This window comes from Oratosquilla oratoria, chromosome 27 (assembly GCF_046742065.1).
Source record: "Oratosquilla oratoria isolate Oo_2021 chromosome 27, ASM4674206v1, whole genome shotgun sequence".
NCBI classification, from domain to species: Eukaryota; Metazoa; Arthropoda; class Malacostraca; order Stomatopoda; family Squillidae; genus Oratosquilla; species Oratosquilla oratoria.
In genome coordinates, this window is record NC_134803.1 from 34593036 (window position 1) to 34608944 (window position 15909).

At 39.9% G+C, this 15909-nt stretch overlaps 1 protein-coding gene across 1 annotated transcript in view; it reads left to right on the forward strand.

Moving 5' to 3' along the window:
* Positions 1 to 10530, forward strand: part of LOC143039947 (uncharacterized) — a 59191-nt gene extending 48661 nt beyond the window's left edge. Inside the window, exons 2-5 of the mRNA XM_076210417.1 lie at positions 5592 to 5667; positions 6469 to 6512; positions 8109 to 8280; positions 8744 to 10530. Of these exons, the coding sequence (XP_076066532.1) occupies positions 5604 to 5667; positions 6469 to 6512; positions 8109 to 8280; positions 8744 to 9816 (1353 nt within the window). The 5' untranslated portion in view covers positions 5592 to 5603 and the 3' untranslated portion in view covers positions 9817 to 10530. The remainder of the gene's footprint in view (positions 1 to 5591; positions 5668 to 6468; positions 6513 to 8108; positions 8281 to 8743) is intronic.
* The last annotated feature ends 5379 nt before the right edge of the window (positions 10531 to 15909 follow it).

Sequence of the window (15909 nt, forward strand, 5' to 3'; positions counted from 1 at the left end):
TTTTCACTCTTTTCAGTAATTTTGCATCATCTGCAAAGAAGCTCATATAGCTTTCAATTCCTTCATCCATATCATTAATATATATAGCAAACATTATTGGGGCCAGAACTGTTCCCTGCGGGACACCGCTTATTACTTCATTCCATTTTGAGTGCTGATCTCTTATCACTACTCTCATTTTTCTTTCTTGCAAAAAGTCTTCCATCCAATTTAGCAATTTACCTTGTATTCCTCCTTCATATTCTAATTTCTTAAGCAACTTCTTATGTGGTACTTTGTCAAAAGCTTTTTTTAGGTCTAGGAATGCACAATCAGCCCATCCATCTCTTTCTTGTATTATATCTATTAGCCTTGAATAGAAACATATTAAATTGGTGACGCATGATCGTCCTTGTCTGAATCCAAATTGCCTTGGATTTAGTACGTTGTTTTTTTCCAAGTATTTTACCCATCTACTTTTGATAATTCTTTCACATATTTTTGCTATTGTACTTGTTAGAGAGACTGGTCTATAGTTGGTAGGTTCTTCTTTATTTCCTCCTTTATATATAGGTACTATATTTGCTTTTTTCCAATCTTCTGGAACTTTTCCTTCTTTTAAGGAACTGCTTATTATGCTATGTATTTTGTCTGCCAGTTCATTCCTGCATTCTTTCAGAATCCAGTTTGCTATTTCATCTGGCCCATGCGATTTTCTGACATCAAAATTACCCAAGTGTGTCAATATTTCATTCTTTGTTACTTCTATTTCTTCCATAGGGGGGACTTTTTCCTTCCACTCAATCTCTTCAGGTTGTATATTTTCCCTTGTAAACACTGATTTAAAATGTTTGTTCATAATTTCTGCCATTTCCATTTCCTCAGTGTATTCAACTCCTCCTTGTCTTAATTTCTCTAAGTCTTGTTTGTTTTTCAGTTTATTGTTTACAAATCTGTAGAATAGTTTTGGTTGATCTTTACACTTTTCTATAACATCTTTTTCATATTTTCTTTTTTCCTCTCTGCACTTTTGTACATATTCATTTCTATAACCAGTATATATTTTCCATTTTTCAGGTCTTCTGTCTTTTTTCCATCTGTTCCAGGCTTTGTCTCTTTTGTCCTTTAACTCCCTACAACTTTTGTTGTACCAGCATTTTACATATTCTTTTTCTTGTTTTTGTCTTGGGACATACTTTTCCACTCCTTTTTTGTAAATTTTTGTCAAAATATTCCATTTCTCTTCCACTGTTGTTTCTTCTTTGTATATTTCTTCCCAGTTTTCTTGTTGGAAGAATTCTCTTATTTTATCAAAGTTTGTTTTTTCATACATCATTCTTCCTTTTCTATATTGTTCATTTCTTTTCATATATTTTTCTTCATTAAGTTCCAGTTCAATCAATATGTGGTCACTTTTACCTATTGGTGTTTTATATTCAATCTTGTCCACTATTCTAGGTTCAGATGTAATTATTAAGTCTAGCCTCGATGGTTCTTCTTCATTTCTATACCTAGTGTTCTCTTGTATCCATTGTGTCATTGAATGGTCAGTAATCATCTCAAGTAGAGCATTTCCCCATGAGTCATCACCACTCTTTACTGTCATTTCTTCCCAGCAGATTTCTTTGCAATTAAAGTCGCCCATCATAACTATTCTTCCTCCGTCTTCCATTATTTTAGTTAATGCTATCTTTGTGTCCTCTAACATACTTTTATGTTCACTCTCCTCCCATGAGGCTGTTTTCGGAGGCACATAATTGATCACAAATTTTCTGCTCTTCTTATCTCGGTCTTCCACTTCTATCATAATCATCTCTACTGTATTCTTTCCATATATGACACCTTTCACGTTTATATCCTTCTTAGTCAGGAACATAACTCCACCCCCTTGTTTTTTCTCTCTGTTTCTAATCCAATAATTGTATGTATCATGTCCTACACTGTTGGGTGGTAGTGGGCCTTTTAATTTTGTTTCTACAATTCCCATTATGTCCGGTTCTTTTTCTTTCAAATAATCATTCAGTTCATTCAATCCTGTTATCAATCCATCTATATTTGTGTAAGACACTCTTAGTTTTCTGCCACTTCCATTGTATTCTCTGTTTCCCTTATGTTTTTCTTTAGTATGTCGAACTGCTTTATTTTCATGTTCACTACTCTCCAATAGAATCTCTCTTTCTCTGACTCCGTTCTTTCCTCGTTTTTTGCCTTAGCTTCAATTCTTTTCTGCTTTTCTGCCTCTCTTTCCTCCTTATTCATTTCTCTTTTTATCCATACCTTTTTATATTGATCATTTGTTGCTAGTTTCCCTGTCTTGGATAGAATTTTCTCTGCTGTTGTTTGTGACCTGAATTTAATCTTAATTGGTCTGGTCTTATCTGTACTATATTTTCCGAGTCTGAATTTTTCCTCAATTTCCTTTATAATTTCTGGTTCATCTTCCTGGACTAATTTTAATAAACTGCTTACTCTTTCATTTTCCTCCTTGATTCTTGCAGTTCTATCTGGGTTATGTTTCTCTTCCATTCCTAATATAATTATACATTTCTTTTTGTCAGCTAATTCTCTTACTATATTCTCCTTCTGTCTCATCACTTTAATAACTGAGTCTTCATTATGTTCTTTCAATTGCTGTTTGACTATGTCAGTGAATGAAACCTTATTCCCTTCTTGAGTTATTCTCCAATTTTTAGCTTCTGTAGCTAGTTTCTCTCTGTTTTCATTACTATTCTTCTTCAATTTCTCATTCTCCTCCTTTACATTTCCTAACTGTCTTTTTAGGTCCTCTATTTCTTCAGTTAAGTTTCTGTTAGCCTTCTCTAGTTGTTCCAACCTTTCAATTCTTTGAAAAATGGAGTCTACGTTACCTAACTTACGCTCCAAGTCCTCGATCACCTTATCAACTCTCTCCTCTAGTCTTATCAGTCGGGGGGGGGGGGGGTTGTGTCCCCCCCACCCTCTTTAAATCCCTGGAACATATTCTCGTCACTTTCTTCTGTATTGCTCCTCTCTATACTTCTAATCTTTACATTTTTATTTGCCATTTCGTCATCACTGAGCTGGTCCGGTGGTCGTTTCATGTTGACCTTACGCCCGTCTGCCTGGGCCAAGTCCTCCACATCCTCATTTCCTTCCATTTCCCCAGCAATCCCTCCCCCTCTCCTCTTTCCTTACTTTCCCACTACCTCACGAGCAATTTCCCCCCCCCCTGCAAATACAAAAAGGCACTTCTCTTTGCGTTGGTATCCACAATCTGCACTTTTCTTCAGAGCGTTCGTCAAGCCGTCCGTTCGTTGAAAGTGTGTGTGTGTGTGTGTGTGTGTGTGTGTGTGTGTGTGTGTGTGTGTGTGTGTGTGTGTGTGTGTGTGTGTGTGTGTACATATTCGTGCACACATACACATGCATAAATAAACATGCAATCACAGTGTGTGTGTGTGTGTGTGTGTGTGTGTGTGTGTGTGTGTGTGTGTGTGTGTGTGTGTGTGTGTGTGTGTGTGTGTGTGTGTGTGTGTGTGTGTGTGTGTACATATTCGTGCACACACACACATGCATAAACAAACATGCACTCACACACACGCGCGTGCGCGCGCGCGAAATCAACCAAGCATCTGTTCTCCGCAGTAATCGTTTTTGTACATCTGCCTCTACATGTAGTGGAGCTTGTTTTACTCTCTTTTGGCCGATTTGACTAGAGAGGGAGTTGCTCACGTATAAAATAAAACAAAATTAAAATAACCCAAGTTGCCCATGTACTGGAAACAAGTGTTAATGTCGGTCCTAATTGATGTAAAAGCGCAAAAATATTCAAACAACACCAAGACAGGCTCATTTACTGCAGAATTTGTTTGGACCATAAATTTCGCTCTTCCCCACTGGCAAGTAGCTCATCAAAATGGCGATAATTTCGTTCGTGTGTCAGTTTGGATCAATTTATTCTCTTCGATAACAAGATTTGTTAAACAAATGTATGAAACAGATTGCCGGAAGCCAGAATAAAAAGAAAAAATATATTGAAAACACACTATAACCTCTTTGATACATAGGGAAGACATGGAGCTAAATAGAATAATCTGACGACGTCCAAAATAAAGAGAAAAGTGACATCCGTTAAGGGAAAAAAAATTAACAGAAGCTCTCCGCCAATAGCGTCGACTCTCACAGCGACGCTGAAGAGTGACGTCATGTCGCTTGTGTGAAAGACAAGACGAAGAATGAACGAGCCAGTCGAAGTTGAAGGAGCAGCTTCCACTTGTTATGCATGAGGTTTGGGATGTACAACCTCCTGAGGTGCTCCTCCAAACAAGGTGCTTGCCGTGCTCACACACCTGCCTTAATCACCTTCACGACAGGTGCCCTCGGCTACTGGCCTTGGCTTGAGGTTCTTGGCAATTCCTCATTTGGCCTTATAAGGATCTGAGTTTTTGTTTTTATTAATTTTTTATGTTTTATTTCATTTTGCTATTTAATTTTTGTGTTACTTTATTTTGTTTCATTCCATGTTATTCTATTTTATCTTTGTTTTATTTTTTTTCTGTTTTATGTAATTTGATTTTATCTCATTTAATCTTAATTTGTTCTAATTCATTTGTTTATTCATTAATTGATTAATTTGTTCATATGATTTTCATTCTATTTTTTTTATTCATTCATTTATTAATTTATCTATTTATTAATTTATATATATATATATATATATATATATATATATATATATATATATATATATATATATATATATATATTTCTTTAGGAAGAAAGGGTTGCTCTGGCCAAACCAAGGCAACGAACTCATTCATTTGCTTACTGAGAGAGAGAGATAGAGAGAGAGAGAGAGAGAGAGAGAGAGAAGTAAATTATTATACATTCAGATACATAAGAATTATATTAGTCATCCTTTCAGTACGACGGCATCCTCACGTCTTCAAAGACAGAGAAAAGATACCCACTACCTGAATAGAATTACCTGTTCACAGCCATAAAAAATTAAGATGATCACCACCAGCTATGGACTAACTGAGATGAGTTTTTCAATCTATAAACTAATGGGGTACCTCAACTGACTAAGATAAATTGACGGCAGACAAATATATATATATTTCCTATCTAAAGCCAGGGTTTTTTATTCACGTGAATGACGATTTTCCAGCCCTACCGTGCCAGTCTCTCTCTCTCTCTCTCTCTCTCTCTCTCTCTCTCTCTCTCTCTCTCTCTCTCTCTCTCTCTCTCTCTCTCTCTCTCTCTCTCTCTTTCTCTTTCTCTATTTTTTTGTCACTGGAACCATAACTCCTTGGAGGAATTCCCGGAAAGGAGTTTATTCGTGAACCTTCTTTGCTTCTCAAAATTCAAGGTCGCCACTTCTCCAATACATGAGAACATAAAAATGAAGGAGTCTGTAAGAGACCATGAGGCCTAAACTAGACAGTTCCATGTCAATTACCACCTATCATCCCCATCCATAAAGTTGATCTCACCTTCTCTTAAAACAACCAATTATTTCATCGCTAACTGCATGGTTAGTAGGCCTATTCCATTCGTTAATCACTCTGTTGGTAAACCAGGTCTTGCCTATTTCCTTAATAAACCTAAATTATTTTTTTCTTTATTTCCCACAGTTCGGCTTCAGGATGGCAACTCGGCACGTAACCCGTCTCCTCCTCTTCCTCCACCTCCTTGTCTTTGTAAATACAGGTGAGTAAACAAGAGGACCTAATTATAAAGTTTACATGTAAAACACGTGTGTTCAGATATACACTACGCAAACATACGGACACACACACACACACACACACACACACACACACACACACACACACACACACACACACACACACACACACACACACACACACACACACAGAGAGAGAGAGAGAGAGAGAGAGAGAGAGAGAGAGAGAGAGAGAGAGAGAGAGAGAGAGAGAGAGAGAGAGAGAGAGAGAGAGAGAGAGAGAGAGAGAGAGAGAGAGAGAGAGAGAGAGAGAGAGAGAGAGAGAGAGACAGAGAGAGAGAGAGAGAGAGAGAGAGAGAGAGAGAGAGAGAGAGAGAGAGAGAGAGAGAGAGAGAGAGAGAGATAGAGAGAGAGAGAGAGAGAGAGAGAGAGAGAGAGAGAGAGAGAGAGAGAGAGAGAGAGAGAGAGAGAGAGAGAGAGAGAGAGAGAGAGAGAGAGAGAGAGAGAGAGAGAGAGAGAGACACGTACACACACACACGCACATACACATGCAATGACCTTAGACGAAACAAGCCCCAACCCCTTATCTCCCCTGGCCAATCACGATCGCTTTTGAATGCCACGTTATTGGATGACGATGATCTACGCCAGTTGCAAGGAGACTGTGATTGGCCAAGAAGTGAATAGGGCGTGGCTTGTTTTGCCACAGGTTATAGCACTGGCTACGACATAATAGTTAAGAGTTTATAGTTATAGAAAAGTACCCTATGGTCACTTGTGTCACTTATTTCCAGAACTCGAACTCAGTTTCTTCTTCTTTTCAGCTCCGGCCCTGAGACCAATACCGGCCAAGCAGCTCACCGTAAGGGTAAGGATGAGTATCTATTTTCGTTTATTTGTTATCGATATAAGGGTCATATTGTATGTTCAATAGAAAAGAGTGTGTAACGATGCTTAGTATAGTACAGTATGAGTGTGTAAAAGCAGCATAGGGTTTTGAAAATGAGAACAGATGATGCTAATTACTTAAAGATAACACAGCGTGATAAGATGAGGATGTAGCCAATAGTGTCTGGGTTAACTTAAGAACATAAGAATGAAGGAGACTGCAAGAGATCATAAGGCCTACACTAGGCAGTTAAATGTCCATTACCATCTATCATCCTCATCCATAAAGTTATCCAACCTTCTCTTAAAACAACGAACAGTTTCAGCGCTCACTACATGGTTACTAAGTCGATTCCATTCGTAAACCACTCCATTAGTAAACCAGTTCTTGCTTATCTCCTTCTTAAATCTAAACTTGTCCAATCACAAAACATTACTGCGAGTCTTGCCCTGCTGTCTTAATATGATGACCTTGTCTGCATCACCCTTGTTTAGGTCCTTGACCCATTTGAATACCTTCATTGGATCACATCGCACTCTGCGTCTTTCCAGAGAGTATAAGTTAAGATTCAAGGCTCAGAGATCATATGCAAAGGTTGCTGGAAATGAACAATACAATATGTTCATTTCACATGAACACGAGAACTTACACATGCACTTCTGCTGTGTCAACCATATTGTACGAACAGTTGGGCCACGTGGAATTGTTGGCAACTGTACAGATTCTGTAGATAAACCCGAATAAAGGGTTTATTATGATTATATAATTGCAAAAGCTGGATATTTTCCCTCACCCGAAGATATCTAAACTGAATTATGTAGTTTATGTCATAAAAGGTTTAACAAATGGCACTTTTACTTTTATTATAGAAGGGTGATACAAAGGTATATTAGACTCCTCACACGTATCGACTTTTCGCCGAATGCCGTCCACGACACGACGTCGTGCTCTCAAATAACCATATGTGTCTATGGACGCTTTCACATACGGCCGTGGTCTTGACGTGTGAACGCGTCCATTGACACCCATGGTTATTTGAGAGTACGACGTCGTGTCGTGGACGGCGCACGGCAAAAAGTCGATAGTTTGAAACGAGTCTAATACATACATTCCCTTCCTCCCTTTCTAATCCAGCGGGTATATGCACAATACATACCAAACCCTGCATTTTGTTTTTAGTAATAACAACCATACTTCGAACAGAATTAGAACATGCATATGCAATCAGTTTTGGATTTGAAGACACTGAAAATAATCATCAGGGTAGATATAGCAGCTATTCTAAAATTGGTCATTTCACAGACGTTATACGTGGGTGACTTTGTCTCCATCGGAATTATTATCCATTAGATATGGATATAGTCACAAATTGTATGTTTGCAATAACTCCCTGATTTATTATGGGATATGCCTTTACTGGCGGCCATTTTGAAAAATGGCCGCCACTGCTATATTTGGTTGTCTCCATATCCAGTTTTCGTGGGATATACATCTTTTATCACCGTACCAACTTTGGATATCGTTACTAAAGAATGCAGGCTTTTGTACATAACCACTTCCTCCTCTTCTCAACAGGCAACTTCGCAATACAAGTGCGAGAAGCCCTTTGGGAACTTCCCTAACCTGGAGGACTGTTCCAGCTTCTACCACTGCGTCTTCGGGTCGCCCCACCTCAAGCGGTGTCCTAAGGGGACTCTCTACGACAACAGGCTCCAGATCTGCGACTGGCCTGAGCGAGTCGTCTGCTGTAAGTGGGACATACGTGCTTGCGCGTTGTACAAGTCACAATTAGGGTGACCAGATTTAGCATAGTTATGTTAAGTTTAACATACTTTCCCATGAAACTGTGCTACATTGATAGAATAATATAACAGAGACCAGACGTATCAAAAGGAAAAAAGATTTAACATTGTTTTTTGTCAATCTATTATATTCCCACTTTAGAAATCTGGTCACCCTGGTTACAGTGGTTTGCGAGTCAATGTTCTCTGTAGATAAGCTTGATACCTACATTATTATTATTAACTATTATTATTATTATCATTGTTATCATTGTTATTATTATCATTATTATTATTATTATCATTATTACTATCATCATTATCATTACTATTGTTATTACCGGTATCATCATTATCATTACTATCATTTTCAATGTTATTGCTGTTACTATTATCATTGTTATTGTCATTATCATTGATCTTTCTCAGATGCATCTGCAGTCCACATTCCTTCTGGGACTGGAGGAGACCAGAGTTCATCGTCCCAAGGAGGTTCGTCATCTGGGTCGGCAATAGCTCCTTGCGTGGAGCCGGGCATTCTGGATCCCTCTATTTACCCTACTGGAGGTCACAGTTCGGCTGGGTCATCTGCCTCGGCCGGGTCATCCGCCTCAGCGGGATCATCTGCCTCGGCCGGGTCATCTGCCTCAGCGGGGTCATCTGCCTCATCGGGGTCATCTGCCTCATCGGGGTCATCTGCCTCGGCCGGGTCATCTGCCTCGGCCGGGTCATCTGCCTCAACAGGGTCAGCTGCCTCAGCCGGGTCATCTTCCTCAGCAGGGTCATCTGCCTCAGCCGGGTCATCTTCCTCAGCAGGGTCATCTGCCTCAGCTGGGTCATCTTCCTCAGCAGGATCATCTGCCTCGGCCGGGTCAGCAGCCTCAGCAGGGTCATCTGCTTCAGCAGGCTCATCTGCCTCAGCGGGGTCATCTGCCTCGGCAGGGTCATCTGCCTCGGCAGGGTCATCAGCTTCAGCGGGGTCATCTGCCTCATCAGGGTCATCTTCTTCAGCAGGATCATCTGCCTCATCAGGGTCATCATCTACAGCGGGGTCATCTGCCTCATCAGGGTCATCTTCTTCAGCAGGGTCATCTGCCTCATCAGGGTCATCATCTACAGTCGGATCTTCGGGCGGACACCTTCCTCCAGAACCTCCCTTCCCTTCGCGACCTCAAGTCCACCCGATTCCAAGACCACCCCCGTTACCAGTACATCCATACCCTATAGCCCCATTACCTCCTTTCCCACCCTCACCCCCACTGCCACCACCACCCCGTCCACCTCCTCCACCTATCCCAACCCAACCCTCCGCAATCGTCTTCCCTTCGTGGTCCCCACCCCCGACCACTCCCTTCCCTCCTACGACGAGCAGAAGGCCCTGGAGACCCATAGGCGTCCATCCAGAGGACGAAGACAAGGACAACAGCTCCGACAGCAGTAGCGAGGAGGACGAGAGAGATCGCCGTGATCGCTATATATATGTCTATATGACCCAAAAGTAGATACCAGCTCCTGGTGGAACTTTAACACTCCACTTATTTTATTCAATCCCTTTGGTGCTCCCTGGATAATGAAGGGGTTTCAGATTATATCGATGAGTCCCTTCTCTCCCGGGTAGCATTTCTATTTTGGTTGCCGCCAGGCTATTTCAACCATCTCTGTGGTGTCCCTTTGGTAGTCCCTGTATGTTGGAGCGGAAAAATGCGTTTGTTGACTGTAATCCGTGCGATGTCATAAAGCGACTAATCTTCAAATAACATAGAATATCTTGCTCTGTCTAGGAATACCATAAACCCGGTAAGAAAAGTGCAGTTAGAGAACAAATGTCCACCATATTACAAATATATATAAGCTTTAATCCAATCATGATTTTGTCTAGCTTTGCATTGAAAATCCTTGTGTCAGTTAGCTTCGGAGGGAAAAAACTAACGATATGACGTCATGTCGCAACAGCACTTCGCCAAAATCCATCACACCGCCATATTGCCCGTGCGCAGCTGAACGCCAACAAACAAATCCTCTGTACATTTAACATATAAATCCTTCCCAAAACAAAAATAAACAAATAGATAAGATGTGAACATGTGCATGGAAGACCTGACAATCTATGTTCTTGAGCAGGTGAGCACGCAGAAATCATCTTCAAGTGCGTGTGAAGATCAGCAAAGTTTGTTCTTGAACACTTGTGTGAGAGAAAACTCCCATTAAAACTTTTACCTTTATAGAGATTATTTTATTCCTGTAACCTTATATACTTCAAAAATATTCTGAAGTAGAGAGGGTCATACAATGAATAAGAAATTATCAAGAAAACTCCTGATACTAATATGGAATCTTGGCGTATGACTTGCTAAGAAAGAATAATATATGTAATAAAACACTGATTTCTCCTTCCACACATTTTCATCTTTATTTTCATGGTAGCGTCTATCGTGTAATGTAGTGTTATGGAAGGATGGGCTTACATTAATTTTATACAAACATATCAGCCTTGCATATCGTTCTCGACCTGATTCCTCTTTCTTTCGGAAACTTCTATGCAACCTCTGGTTGCAACTGACATCTTTTACAAGGTTGTATTTCATACGTATCTAAGTTTGTGACTGATCCTGTTTCTTTTTCTCTTTGTGTTTATGGTCACAGACCAGTACAGTAGTCCAACACGTCCACAGGGCAGTATAACTAAAGCACATTCATTTACTACTGTCATCAATTTCAACTGTCCGGTAAGAACTGATTTAAGAATAGAGGAGGCTCTAGGAGACTATAGGGCCTACACTAGGCCTTTTCATGTCCATTACTTCCCATCATTTCCATCCATAAAGTTGTCTAACTTTCTTTTAGAACAACCAATATCTCTAGCCAGCGCTCACTACAGGGTTACTAAATCTATTCTATTCGTTAACCAATCTAATGGTAAATCAATTTTTGCCTATCTCTTTATTAAATCTATTTTCGTCCAGTATAGATTCATTATTTCCAGGCGCAACACCCTGGGACCAACATTTGGTCATCAAACCAGAATCAAGATCTGCCTTCAACAACTTCAACTTTATTTCCTTCACTTTTTCACACAAGAAGAATTTGACAACCGACGACCTTTCTCCTCCCTGCCTTCGGAGCCCTATCAGCCTATCTAGATTTCATTGAGTGTTTTGTAATTCTATTGAGTGAAAAATATAACATCTACATCCATCAAGAATATTTCCATTACGAAAAAAACGTATAAAATTCAAATAACTCTCCAACTTGATCAAGTGCAATTATTTTATGAATCTAAAGGAAGAAGGAAACTATTTACAATATTTCCGAACAACTACTTATTCCCAAAGAAATTCTGATCGATAAGATAAAGATATGTGCACAATGGGGAGTAACGCAGATAGGTTGTGTGGTTGTTTCCAAGTACTCTCAACGTGCGAGAACAATTGAGGTTACTACAGCTTTCCAAATAAAAAATGTATGGTTTATGTTCCCTTTCCAGGAATAAGATATACTTACGCTCAACATATGTATAACATAAAAAGCGGTGATAATATATAACATTAATGAATAATGTTCTTCTGCATATAATCCTGGCAATGTGACCAGTCAAGTCAGCAAGTCATAACTTTAAGCTACAGTCATGTGCAATCACATCTGATATACCATAAGTTGTCTAGTCATCATCTGCGTAAGAACGTAAGATGAAGGAGACTGCAAGAGACCATAAGGTCTACACTAGATACTTCCATGGCTATTACGACCTGTCATTCCTACCCATAAAGTTATCTAATCCTCTCTTAAAACAACCAATAGTTTCAGGGCTCACCACATGGTTATTAAGTCCATTCCAATCGTTGACCATTGTTGGTAAACCAGATTCTAACGAAAATAAATTATTTTCTTAAAGAAGCACTCACACTATGAAGATTTAAGCCCTGTCCCGCGCAGACTAAAGCCGTCCACACTTGTTGCATTTCCACGTATCGTATTATCTTTGCGTACCACCTAGTGATACAATACGGTGCAACAGGGTATTGTACCCACTTGTTGCATATCCGTATACAGCAGGCGGATACGCAACAAGTGGATACAATACCCTGTTGCACCGTATTGTATCACTAGGTGGTACGCAAAGATGATACGATACGTGGAAATGCAACAAGTGTGGACCCGGATTTAGAGGTCGTAGCGAGGTCTTTGCCCAAGTTGTCGTGCTTCGGGAGAGGTAGCCGCTGAACGGGAGGGCAGAGGGAAGGTCGGAGCAGGTCATGGCGTGTTTCAGGATATTTTGGGCATGCACGAAACTCAAAAATTTAGACGGGACAATTACGGGACGCCTTCGCCGTCATGCGGCAACCATTATACTCCGGACGTGGCGCCGTCCCCGACCGGTTGACGTCAGAAAAGCGCTCTAAATTAGGTCGGCGTCATCCGGAGACCGAGGAACATAATATGGTGTCGATCGTACCACAGGACCCAGTATCTTTTTGGACAGCGTCACATCAATCCTCATGTAGTTCTTGTATGCTGGGGCATCCTAAAAGGCAAGTTCCTGCAATAGGTTCTCGTGAAGTCCATAATTCAACTTAGGGAGAAGCCACGGTCGTACCCACAGTTTAGGTTCCTTCGTCTGCCTCCTTCTGTGTTCCTTCAGTACCTTGCAGATGTTGATGTCAGTGTCCAGGATGTCTTTGTTGATTATTAACGATAATCTCAGTAGTTGTAGGGTTTGCAGTATGTACATTGTGTATAATGACGCGTCGGTAGCTAAAGGAAATGTGTGGTGAGGGCATGGGTACAACACCTTTTTATATGCACCTGGTGGCCCTTTATGACTGCGTCGGGGACCTGCATGACGGAGTCGTTGTCATACGCCGCCGGTATTGTGTCCATCGATGGCCCCCATCCCATATGTGGCGCCGTCCGGCTGACGTGTTGCGATGCATGACGGCATGCGGCGGGGACCATTAGTGTTGTAATGCTAGGTCACCATTTGACCCCATCAAGTCGCCGTCAGGTGCTAACTGGACGGCGACGGCGTCCATACTACCCAGCCCCCGCGACTGTCGTTGTTGGCCTCCAAGGACGCACGGGACTGCCTACGTCGACACAGTAAAACTCTCAAGTCTCCATAGCGTGATTGCGATTGTAGCAAATTCGACTAAAAAGAGAGCATGAGTTTGTCGGACATGAACAAAAATATTCGTTGTTCTTGATGATCATGAATCTACTGAGCTACGTTCTGCGTCAGTAACTGATCTTGGGACTATCAACAGGATCCACTGGACAATGCAGGAATTTTGATAAAAATATTATCTGTTTTAAGAAAAGATAACTTTATGGATGGTGATGATAGGTGGTAATGGACATGTAACGGCAACTGCCTAGTGTAGGCCTTATGGCCTCTTGCAATCTCCTCCATTCTTATGTCCTTTGCACTTGCAGCAGCCAATGGCTCATATGTGCTTCAAACGTTGATGATTTGCATGATTTCTGTCCCAGCTCCATGTCGTTGATCTTGGAGGACAAAATCTACTTAATTCTCCTTTCTGAGCGATATTATTCTTGGTCTGGGTGTTGCAGAGAAACACAAATATTCTGAATATATGAGACATTGTCCGAATCACTTATTTATCGACGTCGATAAAATTGCAGAAGAATTTTGTTAGAAGAAAACGGTCTTCGCTGATGCAGCAGGTTGATCGGCTGACTCCGTCAAACTATTGGTTGCTTTAAGAGAGGGTTAGATAAATTTATGAAAGAGGATGATAGGTGGTAATGGACATGGAACTGCCTAGTGTAGGCCTTATGGTCTCTTGCAGTCTCCTTCACTCTTATGTTCTTATGTGTACGACAATCAAGTATTTTGTGAACTTGTTCTCGCGATAAATTCAGCTGCCTAATCGAATTCACCGTGCAAAGCGTCGATGGCCGTTATAATCGATTGCGCCCATTTCTTAATCAAATTTATTTTCTGAAACAAATCGAACCAGACATCAATTCAAACGATGAATTGTCATTCACGCAGTGTAATCGATGGCTTTCGAGATATCTCGACGGCCGATGAACCGTTCCTCTCCATCACACGCTCGATCAAGACATCCAATGTATCACAAGCTTCATGCAGACGATAACGCAGTGGCTTTACTGCGTTGGTCTTTGCTTCGTTGCTTCTCTCGGACAACAGTTTGACATTTGAGCTTAGGATGACCCAGTCGGTAGGAGAATGAATAAATAAATAGATAGATAGATAAATAAATAAATAAATAAATAAATAAACAAATAAATAGATAAATAGATAAATAGGTAAATTATTAGATAAATAAATAAATAAATAAATAAATGAATGAATAAATAAATAAATAAATAAATAGATAAATAAATAAATAAATAAATAAATAAATAAATGAATAAATAAATAAATATATAAACAAATAGATAAATAAATAAATAAATAAATAAATAAATAAATAAATAAATAAACATATAAATATATAAATAAATAAATAAACAAACAAATAAAAATCGAAACCTCTGTCGAAGACTGCTGATTTGTTGAACGTGTTTCTTTTCTGAAGTTTAAGAAGGAAATATGTAAGAACTGGTTTACCAACAGAGTGGTTAACGAGCACTGAAAATATTAATTGTTTTAAGAAAAGATTAGATAACTTTATGGATAGGGATGACAGGTGGTACGGGACATGGAGCTGCCTAGTGTAGGCCTTATGATCTCTTGGAGTCTCCTTCATTCTTACGTTCATTTGTTCTTATATTTCATGTTTGATCCATTATCGTATGTTTTCATACAAATATCAGATACATCTAGAACCCAAATGTTCAGTTTCTCAATCAACAACTTCGTTTAACTTTCTATTTTGTTATAATTGACAAGTTGAAGCGCAGAAAAGTATCCTGTATATGTACGCTTTTCCCCCAAGCCTTCCACGAAGTGCAGGATAACTTTCATCCATTCTCTATGTGTTCACTTAGTCTTTGGATCACGTGCTGGACTCGTGAACTGTCTGCTGTGCAATCCCAAACTACTAAATGGTACATGTGTATGTAAGGTGAGGTGGCAAAATGAAAAGTTAAAGCTAGAGTAGTGAGTTTATTCAGTCCGCTGAGGAAGACCCTAGAGGTCGAAACGTCTGGTTCTGAATAAACTCACTACTCTAGCCTTAACTTTTCATTTTGCCACCTCACCTCCATATTTGCCAATCTTTACTTACATGTGTATGTAAATGACATTTGCCGACAAGGACAGAGCCTTTATCAGTGCGACCTTTGACTTGTTACAGCTTGATTATGTACATTGTCGTGGTACATATATCTGAAAATATCCTCACATGGTGTTTCTTATTAACTAATATTTACCCTATTCGCTATTTTTGGAAACAGTGTCAACTGCAATCAACTTTATCAGTTCATTCTGAATTTTTAGAATTAGATATTGATTGATGTCCTTCTCAGATCTTTTGAGTACTTCGTGCACACTAAGTTGCATTTTGACATTAGCTCAAATTCAAGAATAAGCCAATGCTGTGAGCACCTAGCCGTTCATTACTTCATCAACTTTGCCAACCGTGTAGTAAATGAATGGAATAAACATC